This window comes from Notothenia rossii (assembly GCF_949606895.1).
Source record: "Notothenia rossii genome assembly, chromosome: 1".
Lineage (NCBI taxonomy): Eukaryota > Metazoa > Chordata > Actinopteri > Perciformes > Nototheniidae > Notothenia > Notothenia rossii.
In genome coordinates this window covers 21730178-21744785 of record NC_136912.1, presented here as the reverse complement: position 1 = coordinate 21744785, position 14608 = coordinate 21730178, and the positions used below count along the sequence as shown (strand labels likewise).

At 40.3% G+C, this 14608-nt stretch overlaps 3 protein-coding genes across 4 annotated transcripts; 2 read left to right on the top strand and 1 right to left on the bottom strand.

The window, feature by feature from the left end:
• The first annotated feature begins 102 nt into the window (after window positions 1–102).
• Window positions 103–2455, top strand: LOC307035845 (dynactin subunit 6-like). Its single transcript, XM_079675635.1, has 7 exons — window positions 103–240; window positions 419–483; window positions 616–721; window positions 844–929; window positions 1045–1092; window positions 1214–1356; window positions 2121–2455. Exons 1-7 carry the CDS (start codon window positions 212–214, stop codon window positions 2211–2213), a joined length of 570 nt encoding a protein of 189 aa, XP_079531761.1. The 5' UTR covers window positions 103–211; the 3' UTR covers window positions 2214–2455.
• A 187-nt stretch (window positions 2456–2642) lies between these two features.
• Window positions 2643–13772, bottom strand: gtf2e2 (general transcription factor IIE, polypeptide 2, beta). Of its 2 annotated transcripts, none has more exons than XM_079675613.1 (8): window positions 13545–13772; window positions 12486–12646; window positions 5831–5913; window positions 5141–5248; window positions 4220–4402; window positions 3993–4086; window positions 3538–3653; window positions 2643–3370 (listed from the first exon to the last, which is right to left on the bottom strand). In XM_079675613.1, the coding sequence occupies exons 2-8, from the start codon at window positions 12643–12645 to the stop codon at window positions 3254–3256; spliced, it is 861 nt and encodes a 286-aa protein (XP_079531739.1). In that variant the 5' UTR covers window position 12646; window positions 13545–13772; the 3' UTR covers window positions 2643–3253. The 2 variants fall into 2 exon arrangements, with proteins under 2 accessions (XP_079531739.1, XP_079531738.1); XM_079675612.1 differs by having other exon boundaries at window positions 12486–12650; window positions 13545–13771.
• smim18 (small integral membrane protein 18) lies at window positions 7699–11035 on the top strand. The gene is made up of 2 exons (XM_079675647.1): window positions 7699–7921; window positions 9905–11035. The coding sequence occupies exon 2, from the start codon at window positions 9910–9912 to the stop codon at window positions 10231–10233; it is 324 nt and encodes a 107-aa protein (XP_079531773.1). The 5' UTR covers window positions 7699–7921; window positions 9905–9909; the 3' UTR covers window positions 10234–11035.
• Window positions 13773–14608: the final 836 nt, after the last annotated feature.

Below are 14608 nucleotides of genomic sequence, written 5' to 3'. Positions count from 1 at the left end.
AATGAGTTTTTGAATGAATGGAATTCTTCCAAATCCCCATATGTAAACAGATAATCATGTTAAAGTCTTCAGAGCCATCTCTTTGTATCATGCTTTGTACAGCCAATCGTATTACGTCGGTTGACGCATGCGCATAAGCAGTGGCAGCAAGGACTCCAAATCGATAGTCGAGTGAATCATTGGATCCTCCCATAGGATTGCATCTATCACAATGGCAGATAAACAAAATGCTCAGAAAAGGTAATACCATTGTTAGCCCACTAATGATGTTTAACAGCTTAGCTAAAAGTTAGTATCCGATCAAATGATGACTATAGAGATAAAGTAATGATGTACCTAGTGTAGACTGCTAGCAAGTTGGCTAGCTAGCATACTTAGCTAACATGTTTTCTCTGGTCCTCTTTTACTTTTTTTGCAGTGTCAAAATAGCAGCTGGAGCCGTAGTTTGTGTTGAAAGTGAAATCAGAGGAGATGTGACCATAGGTAAGATGTTTCGCTTTGGAACAATTCCAAGTGACATTGGTCACTGCTGACTTGACAGAACTTGCATTTGTTTACGTCAAATCGGACTCTCAACTTATTCTTCGGTTGTTTCAATAATGTATGTTTCCACAGGCCCCAGGACAGTAGTCCACCCCAAAGCTCGTATCATTGCAGAGGCAGGGCCCATTGTGATTGGAGAAGGCAATTTAATAGAGGAGCAGGCTCTGATTATTAATGGGTATTCAAGATTCCTTGTACCCATGCCCTGTTTATCACTGTTCAACATTCAAGATACGTAATCTCTGTTTTTAATTTATCCTGCATCTATATAATTACCATCATGTTTGTTCTACACCACAGTTATCCAGAAAACATCAAACCAGAGTCTGAGGTGGAACCAAAAACAATGACCATTGGCATGAACAATGTATTTGAAGTTGGCTGTGGTATCCTTTTGACTTTCCTGACAGGTCTTATCTATAAGTGAAATGATTTGATATTATAGGCATTCAGGAATCATAACAATCAAACATAAATGTTGCCTTAACTAACAACCAACAGTATCACAAGCCCTGAAAATTGGGGACAACAACGTCATTGAATCCAAAGGTTGGATGTTGGCTTTCTTCTTGTATTTTCATGTATGAGCAACCCACGTATGCAAAGTTGCATGGGAGATTCAGAGAAATTGTCACTCACCGTATCAAATGTCCTCTATTTCGTTCTCTAGCTGACGTTGGTAGGAATGTGATCCTCACCAGTGGCTGTATCATTGGAGCCTTCTGTCAGGTCAACACGTGTGAAGTCATTCCGGAAAACACGGTCATCTACGGCTCTGGATGTATGAGGCGGGTTCAGACGGAGAGACCACAGGTACTACAGCATTCCATTACATTGTTCGGCTAGACCATTAAAATGTAGGTTTATTTGTAGAAAGACAGAGAGGTGTTGCTCTAACACATTGGTAACAAGAGGCTTTTGTCTATGGATCTGTTTTATAGTAGATGCAATTTTATATACAGGCAAAGCCCATGTATTTATTCTAGGCAGTTCCTTTCTTATAAGTGTCCCAACTGTTGTCATAATGATAAACACAACACTTTATGTGAACATTTACTATGTGCTGGCAGATTTCAACAGCATACCTTTCCTGCTTAATTAAATACAAACCATGTGGACCAAATAGCCTTTAGTTTGATTCAGCTTTGTCAAACTGATTTGATAAATTATCTTAATGTCATGTTGGTTTATGTACTTAAAGCCTAAGGGGTGAGCAGTACACCAATACTATTGCCAAAAACACACATCAGATTATGTGAATATGCCTATTTGAAACATGACTGTGAAACACTGTGCTTAATGGTTAGTCCCTGCTCTAAATTATTAAACATGTTGGTTCATATAATAATCTTGCCCATTTTCAAATGGCTATTTCATGTCTTACAACTTTGACATAAACTACCATAAGTTTAAAAATACAATACTATCACATATGTATCAAAATGCAATATTATCTTAATAACAGTGGGCATATGTTTGCTGTTCAGGAAAATACTATAACACATGGCCATTGTCTGAGTTTGAAAGCATTGTGAAAAACAACACTTGTCTTGAATTTATTTTTTAAATCCTTACAGCCCCAGACTCTTCAACTCGACTTTCTGATGAAGATTTTGCCAAACTACCACCATTTGAAGAAAACTGTTAAAGCTGGCCACAACGCCAGCTAAATGGAAATGTTCCCTTTTGTTGTTAGTTCATTGTTAATGGCTAGCAAACCCATATTTAAATACCACATTCTGGCAGGTAGTATGAATGTATATGACCATATAATATGTACTTAGCTTCATCAGGAAAATGTCTCTTGATAAATATTTTCTAATATAACCACAACAGCTGATTCAGTTTTTCCTCTTTATCTTGCTGTGCTGATGTACCCTTTTCTATGATTCATTAAATAACCTAAAAAATGCTGACGGTGTGTGTAGGCTCATTTATGATTACAGTGGCTACCTCTAATGTCATTGCTAGGTTTTATAGTACAGCGAGAACACATACTGTAGCAAATTACCAAATACTTTCCGTGTATATCCACATTTACCAACACTAAGTTCATTAGAATTGTTGTCACTGTAGTCATATAAATCAAGCAGAGGCTGTTTAGTGTAACAGTGTAATTTATTAAAATAAGTTCAAAAAGTTTAAGTATTTTAAACTACTATGCCATGGTGCTGCAAAGAATGTACTTTGAAATGAAAGGAGAAGTAATGTCCAAGCTGGATGAGAGACCTCCATGTGATGCACTGCACAACACATGCCTGTCTTCTGCTATTCCTATTAAAAAGATGGAAGGCTGCAATAAGGGGAGGACTGCTGCCCTTTGAAATAATACTAACAAGTAATTTGATACTATAAAATTAAGAAAAAAGTATTAACACACTTCAACCTCATTTACATTTGAACAGTGAGGTTGCAGCACCCCTTCAAGGATGATGGTTTCGGTACGGGCCTTCAGCGTCCTTAAAGGGTCTTGGTACTCTTTTCCTCCAGTTATCACTGATCAATAAACTCAAATGATTCCACTGCACAGTTTCTATTCACACCCTGTTATAAAGTACCACTTATCAAAATAACCCAGTTTTGATACAACAAACAGGTAAAAAGTCTTTGTATTGTTGTGTGGCCGGGGTCTCCATCTCCAGCCATTTTGGATTTACAGATTCTACACCCGTCACTCCTTTGAGGCCATGAGGCAGCGAGGGAACGGATCTCACTTCTTAGAGGGAACACCATCTGTATAGTCCTCCAGCACGCCGGCCAAATGGTTGTTGTGTGTCTTGAAGTTTCTCTTCTTCTGCCCACCTTTCTTCCTCTTATGAATTGGTAACTGCAGGGAGAAGGTGAACATCATCAGCAGAGATTCAAGATGATTGATTCACAAACTTTACAAATGTTGAAACCTTTTTTCTAGTATAATAAATCAGGGAAAGTATATTCAAATGTTGGGCATTAGAATAATAAAGAGAGCAGATGGGGAAACCAGGGGACACTGACCACTTTCTTTGGTCCTGTTTCTTGCATGGAGGAGATGCCTTGCTTTTTCAGGTATTCGTCAATCTTTTCGTCATCTATGGAATCCACGGGAACGCTCCTCCACAATTTCTGGAATTCTACAATTGAATACATTTTTGAGCAAGAAGCACACCGATTGACCAGCTGGACACCTTAGATTTCATGATGTTAACCAAACAAACACAAAAAAACCTGGATGAACTGAACAAAAGGAATATGAAAGTAAGCTTGACATTTTTTTTTATAGATCTATAATTATATCTGCAAAGACATAAACATATACATGTATGGTGAAATAAACTTGAATTGTTATTGCGTGTATATGCTCTTGAATAACCAATTCAAAAACTTTGAAAAAACATCCAAATCTTTTAGGTACAGAGATTAATTTCAGAAATACTTCACAGACAGCCTTAGAACACAAGACTTCTTCTCACCTTCGTCTACTGTAAACTGGCAGTGCTTGTCATTGTAGAATAGGATCTTCTTTTTATCCGGCCGTGTCACAAAGATGATCTGATCCCCCAAAGCCTGCGAACACACGAGAGCTCATGTCTCTGCTGATCCTCATTTTGTATCCTCCATGGTGTTTACTCATTATATAAAAAGGTGTGAGACGCAACTGTATGGGGTGCTTAGCATAAATAACATGAATGTGTGTTACCTTGATGGCCTTGGCGGAGTTGGGCAACCCCTCCTCGACGTCGTCCAGCAGCACGCCTCCCAGGCCCAGCTGGTCGTGTTTGTCCAGCAGCCTCAGTAACGCTTTCTTGTCCTTCAGGTTGTACTTGGGCTTGAAGCCGTACGACCCATCCCGGACGTCAATTTTTGGGTTGTTGGCCAGAGCCTGATGGTTTCAGAGAGTGAAGAAGTAGATCTCAGGTCATACATCTCTAAGTCTCTCTTATTATCAGGGAACTACACGTACATACTGTGCATAAAACATGCAGGTTGTGCATCAAACTGGCCACCATGTTGTCATGAGCTGAACACCATATGAACCAGGGAGGATGAGGGGGAGGGGGAGGGCCCCATCTAGTGGCTGAATCTTATCGGTTACAAATTGCATCTTGAACTTTTCGACAAGCTTGGGGTTGTACAGTACAGTATATAGGGATTAAACAAATATGCGATGTAAATATAATGTACGTTTATTTAATACTAGTTTGTCAATCTTAATACTATTCATTCATTTTGTGGTACCATTCAAATCTTTAGAATTGTAATTGTATGTCATTACTTTTATATAACACAAAGCTACCACGTGGAAAGTTAAACTCTAAAACCACAATTAAATCAGTTATTTTCCTAAGTTCATATTGTTTTTCTACTTTTAACAACAAGAAGTTATTGAACGTTTTTCAGATGTGTCATCAGCATTGTCACTCTCGCTTCTCAATGGCATTCTTCATTTGCAACATACAGTACAGGGGGTTGTGACTCACATCAGCCCACAGATGACTTTGAGGGAATATAAGTGTTGTGGGGATTTCAGCTTTAAAGCAGGCGAGTGAAATGTTGTAGGAATAGGACAGGTCTACTCCTGAACTAAAGAGCAGTATAAAACCAAAGTCCAGAAACACACCTCAGTCATAAGCCACTGCTTCTGTTTCATGCTGATGTCCAGAAGTTTGGTCTCATCCAGAATCTCTTCTAGGTTCAGGTGGTGTGTATCACCATTCTGATGTCTTGTCTGAGAGTGAAGGAGAGAGATGCACATGGCCAGTCAACAACATTTGAAATGACAGTTCACATTTAAATACGTAATTATTAGCTCCCATCTTTGACAGTGTTTCAGCCAAATGTCTACGGTATATCTTATGCCTTACATCTAACTGTCATGTTATGTTACATGGATTCAAACTGTTTATTCAACAGATGGCACAAAAAGTGAACACATTAAAAGAAAATCCGACAACTTGAGTGTGGGAGATGAGTCAGAGAGGGACTGTGACGGGTCCGGGCAGCCTCTTTCAGAATCACAGCATTAAAAACAAGCTGTTAACGTACCAAAAGAAAGACTGGGGACCAAATGTTACACAGCGACACAACTGACTCACTGGGCTGACACACAACAAGAGCTTCTAAAGTGCTTTAATGGAGATGACGACAACCTTCAAATCTAGCAATTAAATAGATGCTGTTGGGAAAGCTTCAATGAGACTGAATTCAATATTTGATTAATATGCAGAGGAGAAAAATATTAACACAATCACCAGTACATTGAGGAAGAATGTTCCTTTCAAAGAGGAAGTGTCTCTGAAGACGTACGTACCTTCATATAATTGACTATCTTGGCCAGGCAGCCAAACTTGTACCCAGAGCTCGTCTTGATGTTAAATTTGCCATTACTAGACTCTGAGGAGAAAAGAGAAGGAGCGGTTATGGAAAGATATTTAAATGTCACATTGTTTGTAAAGGCTGGCACCAAAACTACTATATCATAAGCCACAGGTTTTTGTGAATATTCATTTAAAAACAATTTTTTTTTTAGAACCAGTAGACAGGCTGAGGACACCATTTTTTTTTCTAAACCATCATAAGACAAAAACAAAATTATAATCTTTTCAATAAGGCCATTCATCTTTATTTAGAGTTGAAATTGCTTGCATTGTTTTACATCTTGTCAAGAGATCCCAGGAAAAGAATAAAACCAGCCATGTGTCAGTGGCACCTTCAGACTAAAGCCTATTAGTTTCTACTAAAAAGTATAACTCTTTTTTAAAAGCGTACAAACATATGCCCAGGATGTCCTCGTACAGTGCAGCAGAGATTGATAGAGTAGCTCAAAAGAATAAAAGGAGAAGCATGTGAACAACATGTCTACTACAGAGGACATGGGTCAATGGGCCTCAGGAGGATATACCTCTGTAAACTTCAATATATAATAATACATGTAATTAAATGTATATAGCGCTCTACAGAAGTCCCATTTAACACAGTTGTACAAGAAAAACAGACTATTTAACATTCAGGTGGAGTTATGACATGGGGGGGTGGGGGTTCCAAGGGAAATGGAAGTTTGAAGAGGTGGGTTTTTTTGAGGGCTTGTTAGAAGGATGATTGGGTCGTTGATTGTCTGATGTATAGGGAGAGTGTTCCAGAGCCATGGTGCGGCAGCAGAGAAGGCCCCGTCACCCCAGGTCCGGAGTCCTGGGGGTCTTTAGGGTGCTTGTGTCTCCGGACCTGAGGCAACGGGTGGGGATGTGACAGTGGACGAGGTCAGAGAGATAGGGAGGGGCCAGGTTGTTTAGGGCTCTGAAGGTGGTGAATGGTATTTCGAAGTGGATTCTGTATTTTACCGGGAGCCAATGGAGGATGTGGAGGACCGGAGTGAGGTGGTCTCGGGGGGGGTTGGAGGTGAGCAGGCGGGCGGCGGAGTTCTGGACGTATTGCAGTTTGTTGGTGAGTTTGGTCAACTGTAGAGTATGCTAATCGAGTCTGGAAAACGATGTGGGCATGGACGAGGGCTTCAGCAGCAGTACAAAATTTTTTTGAGGAACAATTCTTTTGTTAATTATATGTAGCCATTTCATTGTATTTTTTCCTGTCCGTATATTGTAACCATTGCATTTTCTTGTGTATACAATGTTTAAACTTTAATGTGTTCATGATATAAAGCCAACTCTAGAGCAACAGTATGGCTTGTTGATTACCATGGAAACTATGGAGCTCTTTTGGCGCAGAGGAAACAGATATACTGTATCAGGTTGTGGCTAAAAAGTAATGATGTGTTAGCTGGATCAGCTCATTGTTAGTTTTGGTATTTTCATTGCATGTGATAACAATAAGTTAATACAGTTTATTAACAGCCTTATTATTTACTGTGACAAACATGTTCTAGTAGTACAGGAGTATATGAGATGAATCTATTAAGAATGATTTGAAGTCTGGCCAGCTGGTCCTATTCTCTGTGGGAGTCCCCCCCCCCTCCCCTCCCCTGTAGTCTGTCGGAGGTCTGGACTCTCCAATCAGAGCTGTAAACAGACACTGATACATGAATGATGCATGGTGTGGGCGGGAGCTTCTGCTGCTGAGAGCTGCACTGTGGGCAGGACGCTGACATTGTGACAGGCCGTTTAACGAATGGTGCAGAGGCAGGGCTTAAAGAAAAGAGCCAATGAGGGAGAGAGTAGCCCGTTCTGTTCGGCTGAGACGTGAGGAGCAGCAAGGAGTGGCGGAGGGGGGTGAGGGAGTGCACGAGCTGACGGCTGATAGTGCGTGAGAGTGTGCTGGGGAGGAAACCGGGTCGAGGAGTGAACACAGATGAAGGAGAGAGTACGAGACAGAGCAATAGGTGGAGCACCGAACACACACGAGTGCATCTGTTGACTCGCATCTTCTGGAGACTGAGCCAGACACACAGGTGAGTCTGCGTATTTTCAGAATAGCATCGTCCCAATAATGTGTTTGACATCAGCACATCATAACACTCCAGAGTGGTCCTTTAAGCTACAGGCTGTGCGCGCATCATATAAGGTTTCTGTTTGCCTGCAACCCAGCATTCACAGGGTAAATCATACATTTTTTATAGGCAGCGATTCTATGAAGCCGATTCCTTCTGCATTCAATTGCAAATCACTATATCTAACAACTAAAAACGGGAAACGTTATTTATAGTATAACAATTTTCAAGAGAAGAGCTTTAGGTGGCACTTGTAATATTTAGGCCAAGACTGGGCAAGCACGTAATGGATTAAATAAACATGGATCTGTCTGTCAGCACACTTCCCGCTGGAATACCAAACATCCAACACTGTGTTTCTGTGTCTGTTCTCATATGGACGCACTGTTTTGTGGAAATGCATGACTCTGTGCAAACTGCAGCTCTCAAGATAAATCAATGAGGGACAGACAGCTGTGAGGAGCCAGCCAGGGGCATTAAGAGTGCATAAGTGTATTTGGTGGGTGTGTTTGTTGTAGTGTGTTTAATGAGAGGCAGAAGAGAGCAATATATGATCCCACAACACCTTTAAAAGCCAGGCTGGGGTGGGGCTCATTTTGGGGGGAGAGATAACAGATGCTTTAGGGAGCCAATCTGTCAATGTGTATGTGACTGCTCTGACAAAAGAGGAACGGGGGGAGCAATACCAGCGGAGACAAAATAGTTAAAAGAGGTTGTTGTCATGGCAATGAGTTGAAGTGTTGATATTAGGAGCAAGGTCTGCAATAAGAGGTTGCTAAATGGAGTTGAGTTGCATTCTGTGCACTCTGTAAACAGATGTGCGTCAGTCTGCTCTCCTAAACCACTCACAGTTAATGCAGTTATAACCTTGAGTGACCCCTTGGTAGTATTTTTTTCCAGCCTTACATAGTCCAATTTAAATCATACCATCTGCACTTAGGCCACTTCCTGAATTGAACATTTGTTGAGACTAATGAAGCCACGACAGAGACAGGTTCTATCACATTACGGTTTCAAGTAACAAGAAAACCAGGTTACCATCATACAAGAAGCACTCATCACCTAAACTGCACTGAAATACACATATACAGTATATACTCTAAGATGCCACAAATCTACCCTGCATACATGAATCTGTGTTTGTATACAGTTGTAGTTATACCAATGCAGAAACAATGTAACCTTATGGAATTAGCCTTGTGTGAAGAGAGACACCAATGCCCCTCCAACTCAAATCGTTTCTGTGGTTCCCTCAAGTAATCTAGGTCAGCTTCCCTGGTCTCAGTATGCGATATGAAAACATCTGTAGCTGTGTGTGTGCATATGTGTGTTAAGAGCATGTATGTGCTCACACGTGAATGTGTGTGTGGGCAGAGACACTAGTATGCTGTGCCGTTTAAAATGGTAGGCTTTGGCTGAAAATGTCAAAGGATAGCTGTAGCGACACAAATAGCCTAACAGTGTGCATACTCCAGAACTTCTAGTTATTACTAGAGTAAGCAGTTGCTTATTTTTAACATTTATTTTCAGTTGTTAGGGCCAAAGAGTTGCACACCAAGCACAGATGCTGCCTTCCTTTTCTACCAGGCTCAAGGCAGATGGCCTCAACAGGGTTTATGCTCCATTGCCATATAACCTTTTGCTCTAATAACAAATGGGCTTAGTTCAATTACAAGTATTCTCCATGTCAAATAGTACATTAGCAGTATAAAAGTGAAAATGAAATTCAGGCACATGAACCGCAGAGTTTTTTTCCACACATTCTTCTACCAATTTCATTTTCTAATCATCTTCTCACCATGGAAACAGGTATTTTACGACCGTTGTACTCTAATTTGGTCTCCCGACTGCTGCCACCTCCTCGCAGCGATACCTAGATTCCCACTGTGTCGCACGCATTAACAATCTGTCTTTCTCTACGCTCTTCTTCTTGCTTCAAACCAGATATCATGGCCAACATCACTACCACGATACACCCAGGCTATCTCCCGGGGCAGCCAGAGGCGGCGCTTCTCTCCCGTGTGTCCTTGCAGGTCCAGGAGGTCTACCCTTTCCATGATGGCTGGAATGTGGCTTGCTTTATCATCCTTCTGCTCTTCATCCTCACTGTCGTGTCTCTGGCTGCTTTGGCCGTGCTCTATGAGCTACTGGACTGTGGGTGCTGTGCCAAAGGGAAGACACATCACCAGCTACAGGAGGAGGGGCCGGGGAGCTGCGGCAAGCTCATGACCAGCATTTGCAAGGAGCCAGAATCCTGCACTGAGGTGGTATAAGGGCAGCTATAAGGAGGAAGATGAGGAAGATGGGGATTTGGGCTTCAGCTCTGACCTGGGCAATAACACAACCATGACCCTGATGACCTGAGAAAAGAAGTTCCTAGTGCCCAATTGTGGTTTCATTGCTCACAGTTTAGAGGATGCAGAGAGAGGAGATAAGGGGACAGAACAATGTAAAAAAAGAGTCAGTTTGTCAACAATTTGGAAACTAATTTCAGTAAAGAGGGAATCTTCACACATTAGCGTTCACTACCACCAACACATATTGCAAACACTAAAAGCCATATTTGACTCCAGAAACACAACCAGAGAAAAAGAGAGCATCCAAGTAGTTTAACAAGTGTGGCTATTTTAGCATAAAAACACTAATAACACGCAATATCAGCTTGTTGAATGAAAATCCTTCTGCCCTGTGAGCACTGCACATACTTATGAGCCGGATGTCAATGAAAAAAATGAGCTTCTAAGAGACATGGTCAAATGTTGTAAACAGACAGAACACGCTGTCCAAATGTAAAGACTTCATTATCATTGTTTCCCAACAGGACCTGACGAACAGCCAATAAATGATCAAGCTTAGCTGGCAAACGGTGTTACTTTGAATAAAGCTTGTGTTTCTTTGTTCTTTAGTTAATTGATGGCCAGTGATGTCAACATGTTTTAAAATGTCAACATTATCTCAAGTCAAGGGACACTTGGTTGCTGCACAGTGATGTAATTTATCATGTCATATTATGAACAATGTATGATTTTAAAAGGCCTTACCACACAATGCCTAATAAATTGCCACTTCATTCTGTACCAGCCTTTTTTTTTCTGTTTAGAGAAATGCTATATAAAAATATAAAAGGGAACAGGAAAGGTAAGATACGTAAAACATTTTAGTGTAGAGCTTAGCCTGGCCTCAAAATAATTAGAAGACGTGTATTACTGTTCCTAATATTTTGCAAATTTCATTATAAATGTGCTTGATTACAGATCTTTCTGAACATGATCATTTGTGCTAACACTGGGCTGTGCAGACATAGCTCTGCTAGTTGGAAGTGCTTCACCATCAGGCCAGATCAAATCAAATGCTGTTAATACTGGCCAGAAAGATGACAATATTAATGTCACAGTAACGTACCCATACTAGCGTGGACATACGTATCAAACTAGCACTGTTTCTATTTCTGTATTTACTTGTATGTACAAGTGTGTTTGACACATTGATCAAACTGCAGTTTTTTATTTAATCAACTCTTAAATGCATACCTCGGGTCTTTAGCAACCTGAGAACATATTCAACCTTGTCTACTGTATTCATTTAATTCCATTAAACATTCAACTCACCGGGCTTCTTTAAAACGTAACATTTTTTAACAATGCTTAACTCTGGTTTGTCTAAAAGGATTTCCTATTAGCACTACTTTTACTCCGTAAAGGTTCCAAGGTCTCTAGATACCTGTGGTATGAAAGAGACTTACAAATATTATTCAAGGTAACCTGCAGGTGACAAATTCTTAGGTTGTGTTTACCTGGGTTGGCCAAAGGATGGCACTGTTCTGTCACTGTGAACTATGAATAAATACAGACCAAATTATGGAAAAGATGTGCTTAGTGTCTCTATGACACGATGGTACAGCACCTGGGTGTCAGGGTTAGAGCAGAGCAGGATGTTTTAATAATAGAGGATTCTGACTACATTAGCCCTGACGATAAGGATGTACCTAAAGCTACTGATGATGAGGACATTGCCGTTTATGAATAAGAACATTTGAAAGCAGAACTGAACCATGAGCCAACATGAGCTCAGACAATGTGAGCTTAGCATGGGGCAAATATCATGTCAAAATATCATGGAAGAAGTTGTCCAAAGGGAAGTTCAAACTGACGAGGAAACTTTGTAGCTACTTCAACCGCCTAGACCCTACTGCTATAAACATGCACATATAAACAGCAGTTTTCCTGAACAAACTTTCAATTTGGGATGCCAGAAGATCTCATAAGAGCATGGCCTTCAGCTGATACAGTCATGATGGTGGAAAAGGAAGGAGTTACCACAACTCCCAAAAGCTGATGGATGCTCTAAAAGCATTTTGTTTTTCCAGAAACAGAATAGTTGAGGAACTCCTATAAAAACACTGAGGTGCCTCGTGTTTTCATCCACATTCAACCGCAAAATAAGAGGATCTGTGCCCGCAGTTTACTATTACTGACTGGGAATGTTGAAAAAAGAATCAAGACAATCTTTTTTATCCTTTACTTACCAGAGCCGTTTTTGGATCCAGAGGAGCCGTCTTTCTCAACTTTGGGCTTCTTCCTCTTATGGGACCCCGAGTCAGAGGCAGCATGTCTCTTCTCTACAGCTGGGGTGGACAGAGCTCTTTTCTTGAACAGCTCCCTCTCCCTCAGTAGAGCTGGATCCATCCTGGCTGACAGAGTACAACACACATCAAAAACAGCAATGATGATAATCAGAACAAATATAGTAAGTGATCCATTAGAAATGATGTTATGGCAAACATTTCAAGTAAACCAGATACTTTTTTGCTATGCGAGGAGAACATCGTGAACCGTTTTCATATCTGGACAAAAATCGGTTTTCACTGTACAGGTTTTTGGGCTCTAGGGTTAAAATGTGCTGCTAAGACCCCACTTTCAATCGTAAGTGGATGCTCATGTTCCCAGCAAGTGGGTCTACAGTCCAAGCAGCAGACTACAAACTTCAATATGTCCCCTCAGATAGTACTTCTATGTTGATTTATCAGTAACTTGCCCTATAGTTTGTGTTATTTTACAAAATAATGTACAAACAGGATCAATTGCTAATCATTGAACCTAGGATCTTGAGGGACCTTGGATCATGAGCTCCACAGCATTTCCTATGTGGCCCGTTTAGAAATGCAGCCTTTACTCGGACCAGCATGTAGCGTTTTCATAGTTATAACGATGTGTCAATTATGCCCAATCATCTCAAAATATAAGGGCTCTTGCATCAAGTTTAAATGGAACATGAGATGAAAAGGCAACGAGGTAATTCCCTCTAAATGCGACGTTAGGTGTACGGCTAAGTTAGCTACAATTTACACCAGGTAACAAATAACTTTAGCAAGTCAGCATTGTTCCAGGTTAGCCTGACGTTGTTGCTATATTGTGATAACGTGAACACAGACGTTATCTACTTCATCAACCGTTGCTGACAAACGTTACTCTAGTTATTTGAAAGATAACATAGGTAAGCAATTGTAAAAAAACAGTCTGACTCTTGGTTTGTTAGCTAGCATTAGCTTGAAGATTTGTCCAATGGTATCTTGAGCATAACGTACCTTACTCTTCGTTCCTGCTCTCAGAGAAAGAGACCAGGAGGACTATCTAATTTCGGAGGATATCAAACAGAAGAAAATGCTTCCTTCCAGAATGCAATGCTTGACTTATTTTAAATGACAACACAACTTAAGGTTAGCTAACTAACTTCATACACAAAACATCTCTTTTTTTCCTCATGCTTCACTTCCGTTTGTTGTTCGATTTGTCGGACATCGATAGCGAATCCTTGAACGACGTCATCACGTATGATCATTCATAACAGTAAAAAAAACACGACACTGGTTTGTGTTCACATTTTTTATACACTCTTAATAGTCCAGCAGCAAGTCCTCAAAAAAGGCTTGAGTTTTCGAGATACCCCTACCCGAGGTAGAACAAATGACAACAATGATTTTTTTTATCTTTAGGGTCTCCCATTAATGAAAAAGATTGTTTTCAAATGTTACTTTGGGGGAAAAAATGTTTTTTGGGTTGTTCTTTAGAATTAGACCAGGCCGAATGTGGGAAAGGTGACAAAAAAGCCCATAATTTGAGAATGACAACTCTTTTCCTCTTCAGATTGGCTGAGGTGTGAACCAGTTGGCTGTCCTACATCACTAAATAGTCAGACAATTATTTAACTAAACAAATACTGAATTATAGTCCTGTAAACGTAGCTTTAGTTCAGACGGAAATTGTACTTTTTGGTGATAGGAACATAGGACTCAATCACTTTTCTCTCATTTATCAGAAAAACAGAAATCCCTAAAAAATATACCATTACTGAATTGTCTAGGGTGCTATTGAACACTAACCAGTAGTTGTATGGAAATATCTGGTACAGTTCTATTGCAAATGAGATTTCTTTAGACATAGGCCTACCTCTTCTCTGAGACAGTCAAATTCCGAATGGGGGATAAGTGGCACAATAGCTTATAAGTTAAGAATGCTAACTCTGATGGTCATTATATTTGGAGAGGGAAATACCAGGTGGCTGAACTACATCACCAAATAGTCAGAATAACCCAATACAATAAAGTGTATTAGTTCTAAATTGCAAGCCTCTAAAACATAGTTGTAAATA

Excerpts from the sequence above, each read along its gene's own strand:
- smim18 (XM_079675647.1), top strand. The coding sequence starts at position 9,910 with ATGGCCAACATCACTACCACGATACACCCAGGCTATCTCCCGGGGCAG.
- gtf2e2 (XM_079675613.1), bottom strand. The coding sequence starts at position 12,645 with ATGGATCCAGCTCTACTGAGGGAGAGGGAGCTGTTCAAGAAAAGAGCT. Across the intron at positions 4,087-4,219 it reads ACTCCGCCAAGGCCATCAAG|GCTTTGGGGGATCAGATCAT; the intron begins GTAACACACATT and ends GTGTGTTCGCAG. Across the intron at positions 3,371-3,537 it reads AAACAGGACCAAAGAAAGTG|TTACCAATTCATAAGAGGAA; the intron begins GTCAGTGTCCCC and ends TTCTCCCTGCAG.
- LOC307035845 (XM_079675635.1), top strand. The coding sequence starts at position 212 with ATGGCAGATAAACAAAATGCTCAGAAAAG. Across the intron at positions 241-418 it reads AAACAAAATGCTCAGAAAAG|TGTCAAAATAGCAGCTGGAG; the intron begins GTAATACCATTG and ends CTTTTTTTGCAG. Across the intron at positions 484-615 it reads CAGAGGAGATGTGACCATAG|GCCCCAGGACAGTAGTCCAC; the intron begins GTAAGATGTTTC and ends ATGTTTCCACAG.